The 12375-nt window shown below is 54.8% G+C and overlaps 1 protein-coding gene and 1 long non-coding RNA gene across 2 annotated transcripts in view; both read right to left on the bottom strand.

Moving 5' to 3' along the window:
* LOC132011870 (uncharacterized protein C2orf16-like) overlaps positions 1–390 on the bottom strand; it is a gene marked incomplete at its 5' end in the record, with an annotated part of 964 nt that extends 574 nt beyond the window's left edge. The window contains 2 exons of the mRNA XM_059391103.1: positions 1–10; positions 177–390. The exon at positions 1–10 is cut by the window's left edge and continues 272 nt beyond it. Coding sequence (XP_059247086.1) covers positions 1–10; positions 177–390 — 224 coding nt within the window. The remainder of the gene's footprint in view (positions 11–176) is intronic.
* Positions 1–11948, bottom strand: part of LOC132004082 (uncharacterized) — a 39405-nt gene extending 27457 nt beyond the window's left edge. The window contains exons 1-2 of the long non-coding RNA XR_009400420.1: positions 11164–11948; positions 10362–10441 (exon numbers count right to left, since the gene is read on the bottom strand). This is a non-coding gene — a long non-coding RNA (uncharacterized LOC132004082). The remainder of the gene's footprint in view (positions 1–10361; positions 10442–11163) is intronic.
* Positions 11949–12375: the final 427 nt, after the last annotated feature.

The following is a 12375-nucleotide window of genomic DNA, read 5'->3' as shown; positions in this document are numbered from 1 at the left end:
CCAAGGGGGGCTGTGGCTCCTGTGGGGGCTCCAAGGGAGGCTGTGGTTCCAGCTGTGGGGGCTGTGGCTCTGGCTGCTGTGTCCCCGTCTGCTGCTGCAAGCCCGTGTGCTGCTGTGTCCCAGCCTGTTCCTGCTCCAGCTGTGGCTCATGTGGGTGCTCCAAAGGGGGTTGTGGCTCCTGTGGCTCCTGTGGCTGCTCCCAGTCCAGCTGCTGCAAACCCTGCTGCTCCCAGTCCAGCTGCTGCAAGCCCTGCTGCTCCCAGTCCAGCTGCTGCAAGCCCTGCTGTTCCCAGTCCAGCTGCTGCAAACCCTGCTGTTCCCAGTCCAGCTGCTGCAAACCTTGTTGCTCTCAGTCCAGCTGCTGTGTCCCTGTTTGCTGCCAGTGCAAGATTTGATTTTCCATTTTCACAGGGACTCTTACCAAAGGCAGGGCCATCCCGGGTCCGAGTCATGGATTCCAGCACAGCCATATCTGCCTTCTCCCTGAATGCCTGATCCAGACCCTCCTCCAAGCCGGTATTCTGTCATCCCCTCCTCCCTTGCTCACTGTGAGCATTTCTCTTTGAGTTCCTCCAAGAAAATACAATGGACACTTGTATCCAAGAATGACCTCCAAGACTTCCCCTTTCCCAGAACCTGGAGCCCTTTCCCAGGCACCTGCAGAAGTGGCGCACCCCAAGCCCTGCCTGCCCAGCACCTTCTGCAGCAAGAACGTCCAAGCAGGGGCAGCACGAGGATTCCTCAGCTCTGCTCGGTCTGCAGGCACCAATTTCTCAGCTATCTGTCTTTGAAGCATCTAATAAAGCCATTGTCCCCAAACCCCACCACTGTGTCAATGTGTGTATGTTTCCATCTCTCTGGTGGGAGGGGGAGGTGAACTGGAATAACATGTCTGCCCATGCTCAGTTCCTGGACCTGCTCACAGGCCCCCTGTCCTAGGCTCCCAGAGTGCCCTTGGCAAATGCTGATCTGCTCCCCATCTGCAAACACTCGGGGTGTTTCCTACAGCTGACTAGCTGAGAAGCCTTGAATCAATCATTCTTCCCAGAACCTTTTCCACACCTGTAAAATAGGTTGCTGACAAAGCGCCTTCCTCATAGTTCAGGCATGGTAAAGCAGCCATCCTAGATGGACTCCATCCTGATGGACAGCCGGCCTCCTCCAGGCTCCATGCTGAGGAGGTAGGCATGGCCCTGTTGTCTTTCCTAAAGCAATCTTACCAAAATGAAATCACCTCCAACTGTCTCCTGTGTGGATCTGGCAGTGTGCTACACACCAAATGCTTGCAGCAGCCCCAGCCTACAGATGTAAAATGAAGCACAAAGAGACTACGTGCAATAAGGAGCCCAGCGTCATCATTGACGTTGGGCCGCTGACAGTTTTCAGGGGCTCCCCACAGCCAGGCAGCCAATGAGAAAGCCCACTGCCACTGGCAGGGATGTTCAAACCATTCAATCTCTAGCCTGTATGGGAACCCTAAGCCTACACCCACCCCTAACCATGAGAAAAACAAAAGCACATTCCTCTCTTCACTCGTCTTTCCAAACCAGCTTGGGTGTCTGCCCTGCTCACCCAGAGTCTAGGTAAGTAATAAACCTTTTCCGACCCTCTTGGTGTATGCGCAGTGTCATCGGTCTCATATCTGCACCACTTTGGGGTAGAGACTTGATCCTTCCCCCATGAGGCAACCACAAGATAGTAACACCTTGTCCATACTTCAAATGTAGAGAGCTACAGAGCCAGGACTGAAAACCAAATAGTCCGTTTCTCAGTCCACCCTCCTAACCCCTCAACTATGAAGGTTTATGATGATGCATAAAAGCTTTCCACTTCTAGAGGGAATGTAGTATTTATGGAAGGTTGACAATCCTATTGCAGCAACTAGGAAAGGCCAAACTAGTTTCAAAACCCATAGAGTAAAAGATGCTAGCAAATTGTATGTGGTGTGTATTTTATCACAATTTGTAAAAAGTGGAACACATATATAATATTAGGGCACTGTAGAATCAGGGAGGACCAGAAAAAAGTAAGTCTCACAAGGGAAAGCTCTCTGAGATGAACTAAGGATCAACCACCACATGTTCTACCATTGGGGAATTAGACACTTCCGGGTGTGGGCTGATCATCAGATGTGATCCAGAAGGAGGGGCTCTACAGGGAAAAAGAAAATCCACAGAACTTGCCATTGCCGCCAGGGCTGGTGTAGAAAATTGGGACATTTGCTAAGTCCAGGGCTATGAGAGCCACAAAACTTTACCTGAGGCTTCTACAGGTGAAGTGAAATGTCCTGAACCTCATTGTACTTAGCACACAATGTCCTTCTAGAGAAAAACGTTTCTGCCTCAGACACAAGACACATGTCCCATAAGACATTTTCCAAATATTGAAGTTGACTGAGCAGAAAATTAAAGAGCTAAGTTGAAAATATTTGAGGAAAAGTACAGAGGTCCCCACAGCCTTGCAGCCCTGAGGAGATAGAGAGGACCCAGGCTGTTCACCAGACACCAGAAGAGCCACACCTAGAAGGCTCACAAGCACAGTGAGCCCAAACCCAGCCCAGTCTCTACTGGATTGGAGTGTTCAGCTTCTTGCCTTACCAGGATAAGAGAGGAAAGGCCAAGTGCCCCATTAGATGGTATCAACTAGATCCTCCCTAGCCCTCTTATACAAATATCCAGCACACACTCAAAAAGTCTGGATAGAGGAAGTGGCAGGAAAATGTGATCGATAATGGAGAGGAAAATGAACAACAGAAGCAGGGCCACAGATAAACCATATACTGGAGTAAGCAAACATAAATTTTAAATAGCTATGATAAATATGTCAAACGAAATAAAGGAAAAGGTAAGCAAAATGGATGAAAAGATTATCTTTTTCAGCAAAGAATTAGAATATATTTTAAAACGTTCAATGGAAGAACATCCTTATACTGAAAAATGCAGTATCTGAACTACCTAAAACTAATGACTCATTGGGCGGGTTGGACAACAGAAACCAGGTTTAGAGAACACAGATATACACCAATGGGAAATACCCTGACTGAAGCAAAGAAAGAATAAACACAGAGAATAGAAAGAGTACAAAACATGAGACACAGGGAACCGCTTAAAACCTGCTTTGGACTCCCAGAAGGAGAGCAAGAAATAATAGAGTGAAGGCCGTACAAAGAGAACATGATATAATATTTACCCAGAATTGTTGAAAACCATGAATCTACAGATCTAAGAAGTTGGGCAAACTCACAGCAGAATGAATAAATAGAAAACCACAGGGAGGCATACCATGGGAAATCTTCCAAGCACCAAAGATCAAGAGAAAACTATTAGAGCAACAGGAGAAAAAGAACAGGTTATCTTTGGAGGAACAACCATAAGAGTGACGGCTGATTTTTAAATAGAAGTGATAGAAGCCAGAAGACATGGAAGAGCAGAAAGAAAAAAATACCCACCAACCTAGAACTTTACATCTAACGAAAATAATCCTCAAAATGCAACTGAAATAGAGTTGTTTTCAGATGAGAGACATTATCACCAAAAGATCTATACCACAGGAAATAAGGCTGGAGGAAAAGAACCCCCTAGTGAAGCATGGGACTTCAGGAATGAGCAGAGAGCATTGGAAACTGCAAATATGTGGGTAAGTACAAAAGAAAATTAACTGCTTAAAACACCATATTAATGTCCTGTAAGATATTTAACATTTTTGGAAGTAAAATATAGAGGATAAATGGAATTAAACAGATTCACGGTTCTTGCCTTGTTCAGAAGTCATAAGACTACAAATTGGTAGTTTATTATAATAAGTCAAGGACATGGGGGTGCCTGGGTGGCTCAGTGGGTTAAAGCCTCTGCCTTCGGCTCAGGGCATGATCCCAAGGTCCTTGGATCGAGCCCCGCATCAGGCTTTCTGCTCAGCGGGGAGCCTGCTCCCCTCCCCCCGCCTGCCTCTCTGCCTGCTTGTGATCTCCGTCTGTCAAATAAATAAATAAAATCTTTAAAAAACATAAGTCAAGGGCACGAAATATCATCTCTAGGATAACCACTAAAGACTAGTACAGGAATATAGAACTCAACGGATGGCTAATAGAGAAATTGAATGAATAAAGTCCAAAAGAAAGCAAAAAAGAAGCAAGAAAGGAACAAAGTAGAGGTGGAAGAAATGGATACTTAACCAGCTGCTAATAAACATGAGCAGAGTCCATGGTCAGAGGCTGAGGGACACCCAAGTAGGGCCATGAGTGTTGCTGGCTCTCCTACAGCACAGGGCCTGGGAGAGCTTCTGGTCTCCAAGGAGAGAGCATAGCTGCACCCTTTCCTGACAGCCACAATCATCCCTGAGGGCAATGACCCCCACGAAGTCCTGAGACACAGACCTACAGAGAGCAGGAGAGGAGCCAGCCAGCCCTCCGGGTCACAGGCCAGGGAACAGAGATGGTCTGGATGCCCAGGGACTGGCAAAGGTCATGCCCTCCCAAGTGTTGGCCACAAGCAGGCATCACCCACAGTCCACTCTGCAGACTTGCAATTTGCATTTCTGTTTAATGCTCACAGTAGGGCCAACCCAGAGAGATAGCCTCAACACTGATAAAATCCCACAGACGCCATGGGGGGGGGGGGGCATCCCAAGCCTGAGCGCTGAGGCTGCTCGCGATGGGCCATGTTGGCCACAGACAGGCATCCCGAGGGCAAGCTGTTCACCTGACAACGACCGATGAACCGATAAGGAGCATCCCACCTTGTCAGCCCCAGAGGTCCTGAGCCCTGGGAGGCTGTGAAGATTTAGGGCCTAAAATGTCCTGGATAAAGATAGGTGTCCCCTGCCCCAAACCATGCAGTCTCCTTAGTGTTACGCAAACTGTGGACAGGAGCACGAATACACCCCCCAAGGGACCTAGCCATGGCCGTACCACACGGTAGAGGCGGTGATTCAAAGAGCAGGTCCCCAGAGAGCAAATACATGAGGCACCCAGAAATGTGGGCCACGTGCGGAGCCATGGGAGGCCCCAAGGGGGCATCAGGCACCTTTCAAACCAAAAGGGCTGCCTCAAAGCAAAATCCTCATGGAGGTCAGGTGCCCTCTGCCCAAGGAATTGAGAGCCAGTGTTTGCCTGAGAACAGATCCCTCTGTGGGCACCCCTACTCCCAGACTCATGGCCCTGTGTCCTCATTCGATGGTCTGCAGGGGAAGGGGATGGGCATGGGGCTGAGGTCTCTTGGCCGCAGGGAGATGAAGGTCTCGTGGCCGGGCAAGTGTACAATGGGCCAGACGCTGCAGATCTCCGTGTCTGTGTCAAATATGATGGCCAGGGGAGTCACCCAGTGGTGGTGGAGGGAGCCTCCCGGAGGACAGCTTTGTGGCCAGGGGCGGAGAACGGCTCATTCAGATTGGAAAACTAGAATAGTCTCCTTAAAGTTGGTTAACAGGATGGTTACAGGACCCCGCTTGTAACAACCCTCCCCCCAGTGTCCGCTGGCCCCTCACCAGCCTGGTCCCTCGCCTCGCTTCCAGACAGGGCCAGCCCCAGGTCTGACCTTCAGCAACAGGAGTCCCAGGAGACTCTGCACGCTGCTCCAACTTTACTGGACCCACGAAGCTCCGGGCCCTCCAGTGGCCTCCTAAAAGAGCTGATTTCACACACAGTGCAAGTTCAGGGAAGTCGGTTCCCCGTGAAGTGAGCTCTCATCTACGAGAACAGAACACAGGAGGACAAAGTGCTCTCCCTTCTTCCTCCATGAAGACTGCCCTGAGATGCGGTGTCTCCATGAGGCCTCCCGGGGCTGGCCTGCGTAGACAAGCAGCCTGCAGTAGACAAACTCCCGCCGCACTCCGGCTTCCTTTGTGGCAACCCTTCGACAGCCGCACCGGCGCTCAGCTTTGCCTCTGGCTGCTTTGCAGGCAGCTCAGGCTGAGACTCTTACCGTCCCCAGGGACATCTGACATTATGATGGAGGGACACTAGCCAATGCAACGTGACAAGGAAAAGAATGGGTGACGTCGGCCTCGGAAAGAAACAAGTGTGGGGCCCACAGATGTGTGATGGGCTACTTGGAAAGTCCACGTGAGTTGACAGGTAATCTGGTGGAACGAAATGAGGGAATTCAGGAAGGCTGGATCAGAGCCGTCGAGCAAGTGACAACGCATCGGAAACGAGGATTTTACCGACAGCCCTTCCCGACAGCAACAGAAATCACAAGGCAAGTAGAAGTGTATTTCACAGGCATGGGACATTTAAAAGCCAAACCTGCGTGTGGATGAGAGGAGCCAACAGTGTTCTCCAAATTAAGCTACCAGTTCAATGCAGCTGCGGCCACAAGGCCAAATGTTGACGAGGTCATTAAAAAACGGGCCTTTCACAACCCACCGGCGGGCGATTATTGTATTCCCGCTTTGAGAGCAGTTCAGCAACGTCCCGAAAGCTAAAGGCAAGCGTAGCCTGTAACCCGATGACCGCACTTCTGGGCACACACCTCAGAGAGATCCGGCCCAAAAGCCCTGGGACAGAATCTCTCAGACTGATCTACGAACGGCAGTTTCTTGTAAGTCAAAGCTGCACCTACCATGTGACCCAGCGGCCACACGCCTGCGTACTTACTCTGGAGACATGAAAACTTCTATTAGCCCAAAACCTGCACAGGGATGTTTGTAACAGCTTTATTCATAATCTCCAAAAATTGAAAAGACCCCCAGTGCCTGTCAGCAAGTCCTGGGTACGCTCTGTTTCTAAATTCGCCACCATTTACTTCCCAGCAGTAAAAAGGACCGAGCTACGGACACACCCAGCAACTTGGATGAGACCGAAGCCTCGGGGTGCCCGAAGTTTCGATGCGGCGCCACTCCGTCCCTCTGATGCTTCTCAGAAGGACGGAACAATATCGATGGAGACAGACCAGGGGCTGCCAAGGGGCAGGAGGGGGAGGAGGGTGTCCCCACAAAGAACTAGCATGAGGGATAGTCTTCGGGTGACAGAGCAGTCCTGTACCCTGATTATGAGGATGGGCTTGAATCTAAGTAGGTGTCAAAACCCAAAAGAGTCAAGTTGGCTGAGATGGTGAGAAACTGGGACCCTTGGGCCTTGTTGGTGGAAATTGAAAACAGAGCAGCTGCTGTGGGAGACGGTCGGATGGTTTCTGAGTTGTTAAACATGTACATCACAGGGTCTGGTCATTCCACATCGGGGTATATCCCCCAAAGAGTGGAAAGCAGAGCCTCATACAGATACTGGTACACTGGGGCGCCTGGGGGGCTCAATTGTTAAGCCTCTGCCTTCGGCTCAGGTCACGATCTCAGGGTTCTAGGATCGAGCCCCGCGTCTGGCTCCCTGCTCAGTGGAGAGTCTGCTTCTCCCTCTCCCTCTCGCTCTGCCCCCCGCCCCCCACCCCTCTGCCCCCCGCCCCGCTCCTGCTATCCCTCTCTCTCACTTGCTCTCGCTCTATCTCAAGTAAATAAACACAATCTCTAAAAATAAATACTGGTACACAGATTTTCACCGCAGCATTATTCACAGTAGACAAAGGTGGACACAACCCAAGAAAGAGTCCGTGGACAGAGGAATGGATACGCAAAATCTGGAATACTATTCCGCCTTAAAGAGGAAGGAGATTTCATTTTTTTTTTTTCTGACACCCGCGACGGCACAGACGAACCTGGAGGACGCGACGCTCAGTGTAAGAAACCAGACACGAAGGACCCATCCGGCAGGATTCCGCGCATGAATCCTGGAGGAGTCGAATTCACAGACTTAGAAAGTTGAATGGTGGGGGCCAGGGGCCGGGGCAGGGACAACGGGGTTTAGCATTTAACGGGGACAGAGTTTCAGTTTGGCAAGACAACGAAGTCTGGACAGGGTTGCTGGCGATGGTTCCACAGGGTGTGAGTGCAGCTCGCCCCTGAGCCGTCCACTTAAAAATGGCTAAAATGCAACTTTTCTATTATGCGTATCTTATCACAATAAAAAAGTCAATGACTCAGGGTTACTACACGGTAATTTGAAAAATTAAATAAAATGACGCAAAAAAGGAAAAACCAGAAACTGAATGTGCATACAGATCCTCTGAATTTGTTAAAACACAGAGTCTGGCATAGCAGACTTGGGTGGGGGCCGGGAGTCCGGGTTCCTAACACAGTCACGGGTGGTGCGGACACAAGCTGCTGGGGACGACCGTGACTTACACAGTGCTAGTGACCGGAATGTTCCTTGCAACACTGCTGCGTGTCGAAAAACTTGCAAGCAAGCTACGTGTCCATCGGTAGAGGAATGGCTAAGTGAGGGTCTGCTCATTCAGCGCCCACCCGGCCGGCAGCTCACGTGCATGGCGTCGGCTCGCCCGCATCAACCAGGATAAACAGGCCGGAACGTGGGCGGAAAAAGTGAATCGAAGGACTGATGTTGTGCTGTGACACTTATCCATGAATATTGAAAAGCACACAAGATCCGATCGTGGGCTGCGTGCAAGACCGTTCACTGATACAGACAGAGGCCAGAACACAGCCGGCACCCTGAACCTGGGCTCCGGACGGGCCAGGACAGACCTGGGGAGCCCCCAGGATGCAGACTGTTGTTTTTCTAACCTGAATCAAAACCGGAAAACTGCTGACATGGTCGGGTCCAGGAGCTAGATGTTTGTTACAGCATCCTCCGTGTTTCTCAGGGTGTTTTGGCTTTTTTCTAGATCATGATTAAAACCCAAGAAAGAAAATCATCTTTAATGTGTTATGAGAAACAGAGAAGGTGCTGCCCATTGTGCTGGTCGTTTAATAGCCAAAATATGGAGATAATCTTCCATATAACTCCATAAAATTCCTTCAAATACCAATGGACGTGCCTAAAATGCGACACCACCCGGACACGTGTCACCTGGTGGTGGCAAAGCAGGTCCCTAGATCAACCCGAAAAGCACTTCCTGCAGCTGAAGAAACGGGCGACCCTGTCTGCAGAGTTCGAAGTTCGAAGTTCGGGGACAGGCAGCGCTGACTGCTAGGTCAGAAGGTGAGGGACAGCTGGCTGGGAGGGGGGTAGGGAACTTCCCGGGGTGCGGGGAACGTTGGAGCCCTCACGAGGGTGGTGGTAACACCGGGGCACACAGTTGTCCGAGCCCACCTCCTTGGACAAGGGCGATGGGCATTTTATTGTTAACAATGACGACTTAAAAAAAAAAAAAAAAAGAGTCAGGTCGTGGGAAGAGCAAGGCCATGGATACGCGCTTAGCGGGAGTCTCCGGTGGAAACGCTGAGTTGCAAATGAGCGTGAAAAAGCGGACCCCACTCGTCTTCTGGCGCGGAGAGACTGTCGTAAGGAAAGCCGGCCCTGGGCACCGTCCCCGAGGCTGGTCGGGCGCGGCCGGGCGGCAGAGGGCGCGCACGGACCGACCTTCCAGCTGCGCCCGCACCTGCCGGACTCCCGCACCCGCCGCGGGGGCGGACGCGACCCGCCCAGCTCCGGGTGCTGCTCCACAGCTGGGAGCGCGGACCCCCGGAGCCGCGATCACCCAGCGGGCAGCCGTACTTGGACCTGGCCCCGCATGACACGGGGGCCACTGGCTGGGGAGCTGGAGACCCCGGGAGGGGTTCCCTTCCACGCACCACCCGGGGCTCCGACCGCAGCCCTCCCCAAGTCGCCCCCGCCCCTCCACGTTGCGCCCCTTGGAGCAGGAGTCTCGGCGTCCTGGAGGAGAGCCAGGGGAGGGAATTTAGCCCCGGGACTGGGAAGAACCTAGGACAGAGCTAGTGGCCTTGGAAAACCACAATACCTCCCTAACCCTGGCCCCACCGCTGGAAAACTCCAGGTTGTAAGTGCTCGTTCCCAGGAGAAGTGACAGGATCATAAAATAATTATGGCCCAAACACGGCTCCCTGGCCAGGCAGCGCCCCAGAAAGCTGCAGGCCACCCCCACCCATTCACCTACTCTGGCTTCCAGAAGGAAGAGAGGCCACCATCACCTGCCCCTCCGTTTACTGCCGTCTGCTCAGGCTCAGAGAGGAGCTGCCCAGGGCCCCGCCAGCCTTCTTTGGGGGCAACGGGCACTCCCAGGCCACCTGCGGGCCCTGGCCATCTCTGCGCTGAGCAGAAGAGGAACCCGCTTGGACACCGTCCACCTTCCTCCTTTCCTGGGCTCATCCCGGGCCTGGACAGGGAGCAAGGCCAGCGCCTTCAGCTAAAGACTGACAACCTCCCAACTTCTGTCAATCCCAGGCCCTCTGGCTCTGGCTCTGCTCCCCAAAGGTCGTGTGTGTTCCCTGCAGCCACCTGGCCCCATCTGAGGCGCAGCCAGAATCCTCCTGTCCCTTCCGAGGGCACACCACTTTTCAGACAGGAGTGAGCCAAACGCAGCAAGGCCCCACTGCGTGGCCCCCCCAGCACTGACCTGGACACGCATCTCTCGAGCTCAGGGTCTGCCCCGGCCAGGACCTCTCCTCCGCAGGGCCCTCTTCCTCCAGGCTCCAGCTAGGGACAGAGAAAGAGGAAGGACCTGAACCCAGCCCCAGCCCCCAAATAGCCCCTGGGTTCCCAGCGCTTCCTTCCAGGACAGGCCTGTTTGTCTGTGACTTTGGCTCTGTGCCAGGAACACCCCCCCCCCACGCACCCCATATACAAAGATCCTGACATTCTTCCAGCCAGCAAGGAAGGAGGCCCCGGGCATTTCCTAAACACCTCCTCTGCGAAGCTTGGAGGTCACAGGTGACAGTGCCTGCTCTCCAGAACTGAGGACCAGAAAGGGGCCCCCAGAACCCCAGCCAGTGCCCGCCTGCAGCCCAGTGCCCTCCCGCAGGCCCACACAGAGCTCTGGGGTCCTGAGTGTGCCTTTTCTCCGACTCCTCATTCAACCAGGGATAGCTAAGAGTTGCCTCCCAGCTCCCTCCTTCCAAGGGAAGGGGCTGCACTCCCTGGGGGCCGAAGCCCTTCTAGGAGCCCCAAGGAGGCCCTGGGAGACCTGCCAAGGCCAGGGGACTCCAGGCTGGAAGAAAGATCACCCTCACTCACCATCAGGGGGCCTTAGAGGAGGGGGTTTAGAAACATCAGAGCTGTCTAGTCACCCCCCCCCCAATAATTACTTTCAAAGGTTCCCATCAGCTCATGGGCCGGGGTCTTTATCCTCTCTCTCAGAGCTAACCCCCTAGTGCCTGGCACAGGGCTGGCCCCAGAAGGCGCTGGCTCGGAGTAAGTACCTGGTGAATCAGTAGTGCAGGAGGGCATCTCCTTTCCTGGCTCTGCTGGCTTCTGCTCCCTGGCCTCCTCCAAGTCTTTCCTGCCTGGGGGTTGTGGGGGGGGGGGGCGGTCCCTCCTGCACCTTGGGTGCCTCCACAGCCTCCCCTCACTGCCTGCATGTCACCTCCTGGGGTGGCCTCCAGACCGCACACCCCCTTGTGTCTGGCCCCTGTTTGTTTCCGGCCCAGCCCTGCTCAAGGTGTAATTACCTATGTTGTGCCCGCTCTGGACTCCCAGCGCCCGGTCCCCAGCGCACCGAGGTCGCCTGGGGGCAGCCCCTCACTGGGGGTGGGGAGAACACACACGGTCAGAGTGGACCCCGATGAGCGCTGGTTAGGGGCGGTTTTTCCCTGCAAGCGCCAGGGGCTGGAGGGGATCTGGCTCGGGGACCAGCTCGGGGACAAGCTCGGGGACAGCGCTGCACTGGGGACTCCCAGAGAACAGATGTGTGACCCGACGCAAACCCCCTAGCCTCTGGGCTTCCAGTTTCCTGCCTAGCGACGCGGAAACCCAGCTTCCCACCCCCGGGGTCGTGGAAAGGGTCGGCGTGGGTGCTGCAGGGGAAGTGCCGGCCGAGCCTAGCGCCCCGCGGGCCCCCGAGGCTGGCGAGCGCCCCTCGAGGCCTGCAGGCCCCGCGCGAACAAAGGCTGGGGGCGCGGGAGGCGGCGCCAGCTCGGACCCGGCCGCCGCGGAGAGAAAGCCCTCGCGCCGGGACCCGTGCAGCCGGCCCTTCCCCGGGCGTGAGCGCCGCGGGCCCGGCTTCCCCGGGCGGCGGGGCCGGGCGCGAGGCCGGGAAGGCTTCCCGGAGGCGGGGGCCCCCGGCGGCACGGGAGGGACGCCGTGCGGTCCCTTTAAGAGCCGGTGCAGGGCGAGGGGCGGAGGGCAGAGGGCGGAGGGCGGCGGCCCGCCCGGCCCGCCGCCCCCCCGCGGCCGCCGCCTCTGATCTGCACCCGCGGCCCCGCTCCGGCTGACGTCACCTGCCCTCGAGCCGCGCGCGCTGATTGGCTGCAGGTGACGTCAGGGCCTTTTTCGCTCGGCATGACCTCATCCCCGCCGGCGGCCCCGCCCTCCGCCCCGGGCCTGTCACTCGCGGCCGAGCGCGGCGGCCGAGCCGGCTCCGCGCCCCCCGCCCGGACGCCGGAGCCCGAGCCGCGCCGGAGCCGCACCGGCCG

This window comes from Mustela nigripes, chromosome 1 (genome assembly GCF_022355385.1).
Source record: "Mustela nigripes isolate SB6536 chromosome 1, MUSNIG.SB6536, whole genome shotgun sequence".
In the NCBI taxonomy this organism is placed as follows: Eukaryota; Metazoa; Chordata; class Mammalia; order Carnivora; family Mustelidae; genus Mustela; species Mustela nigripes.
Note: the sequence above shows the minus strand (reverse complement) of the source record. Positions and strands in the feature narration are given on the sequence as shown.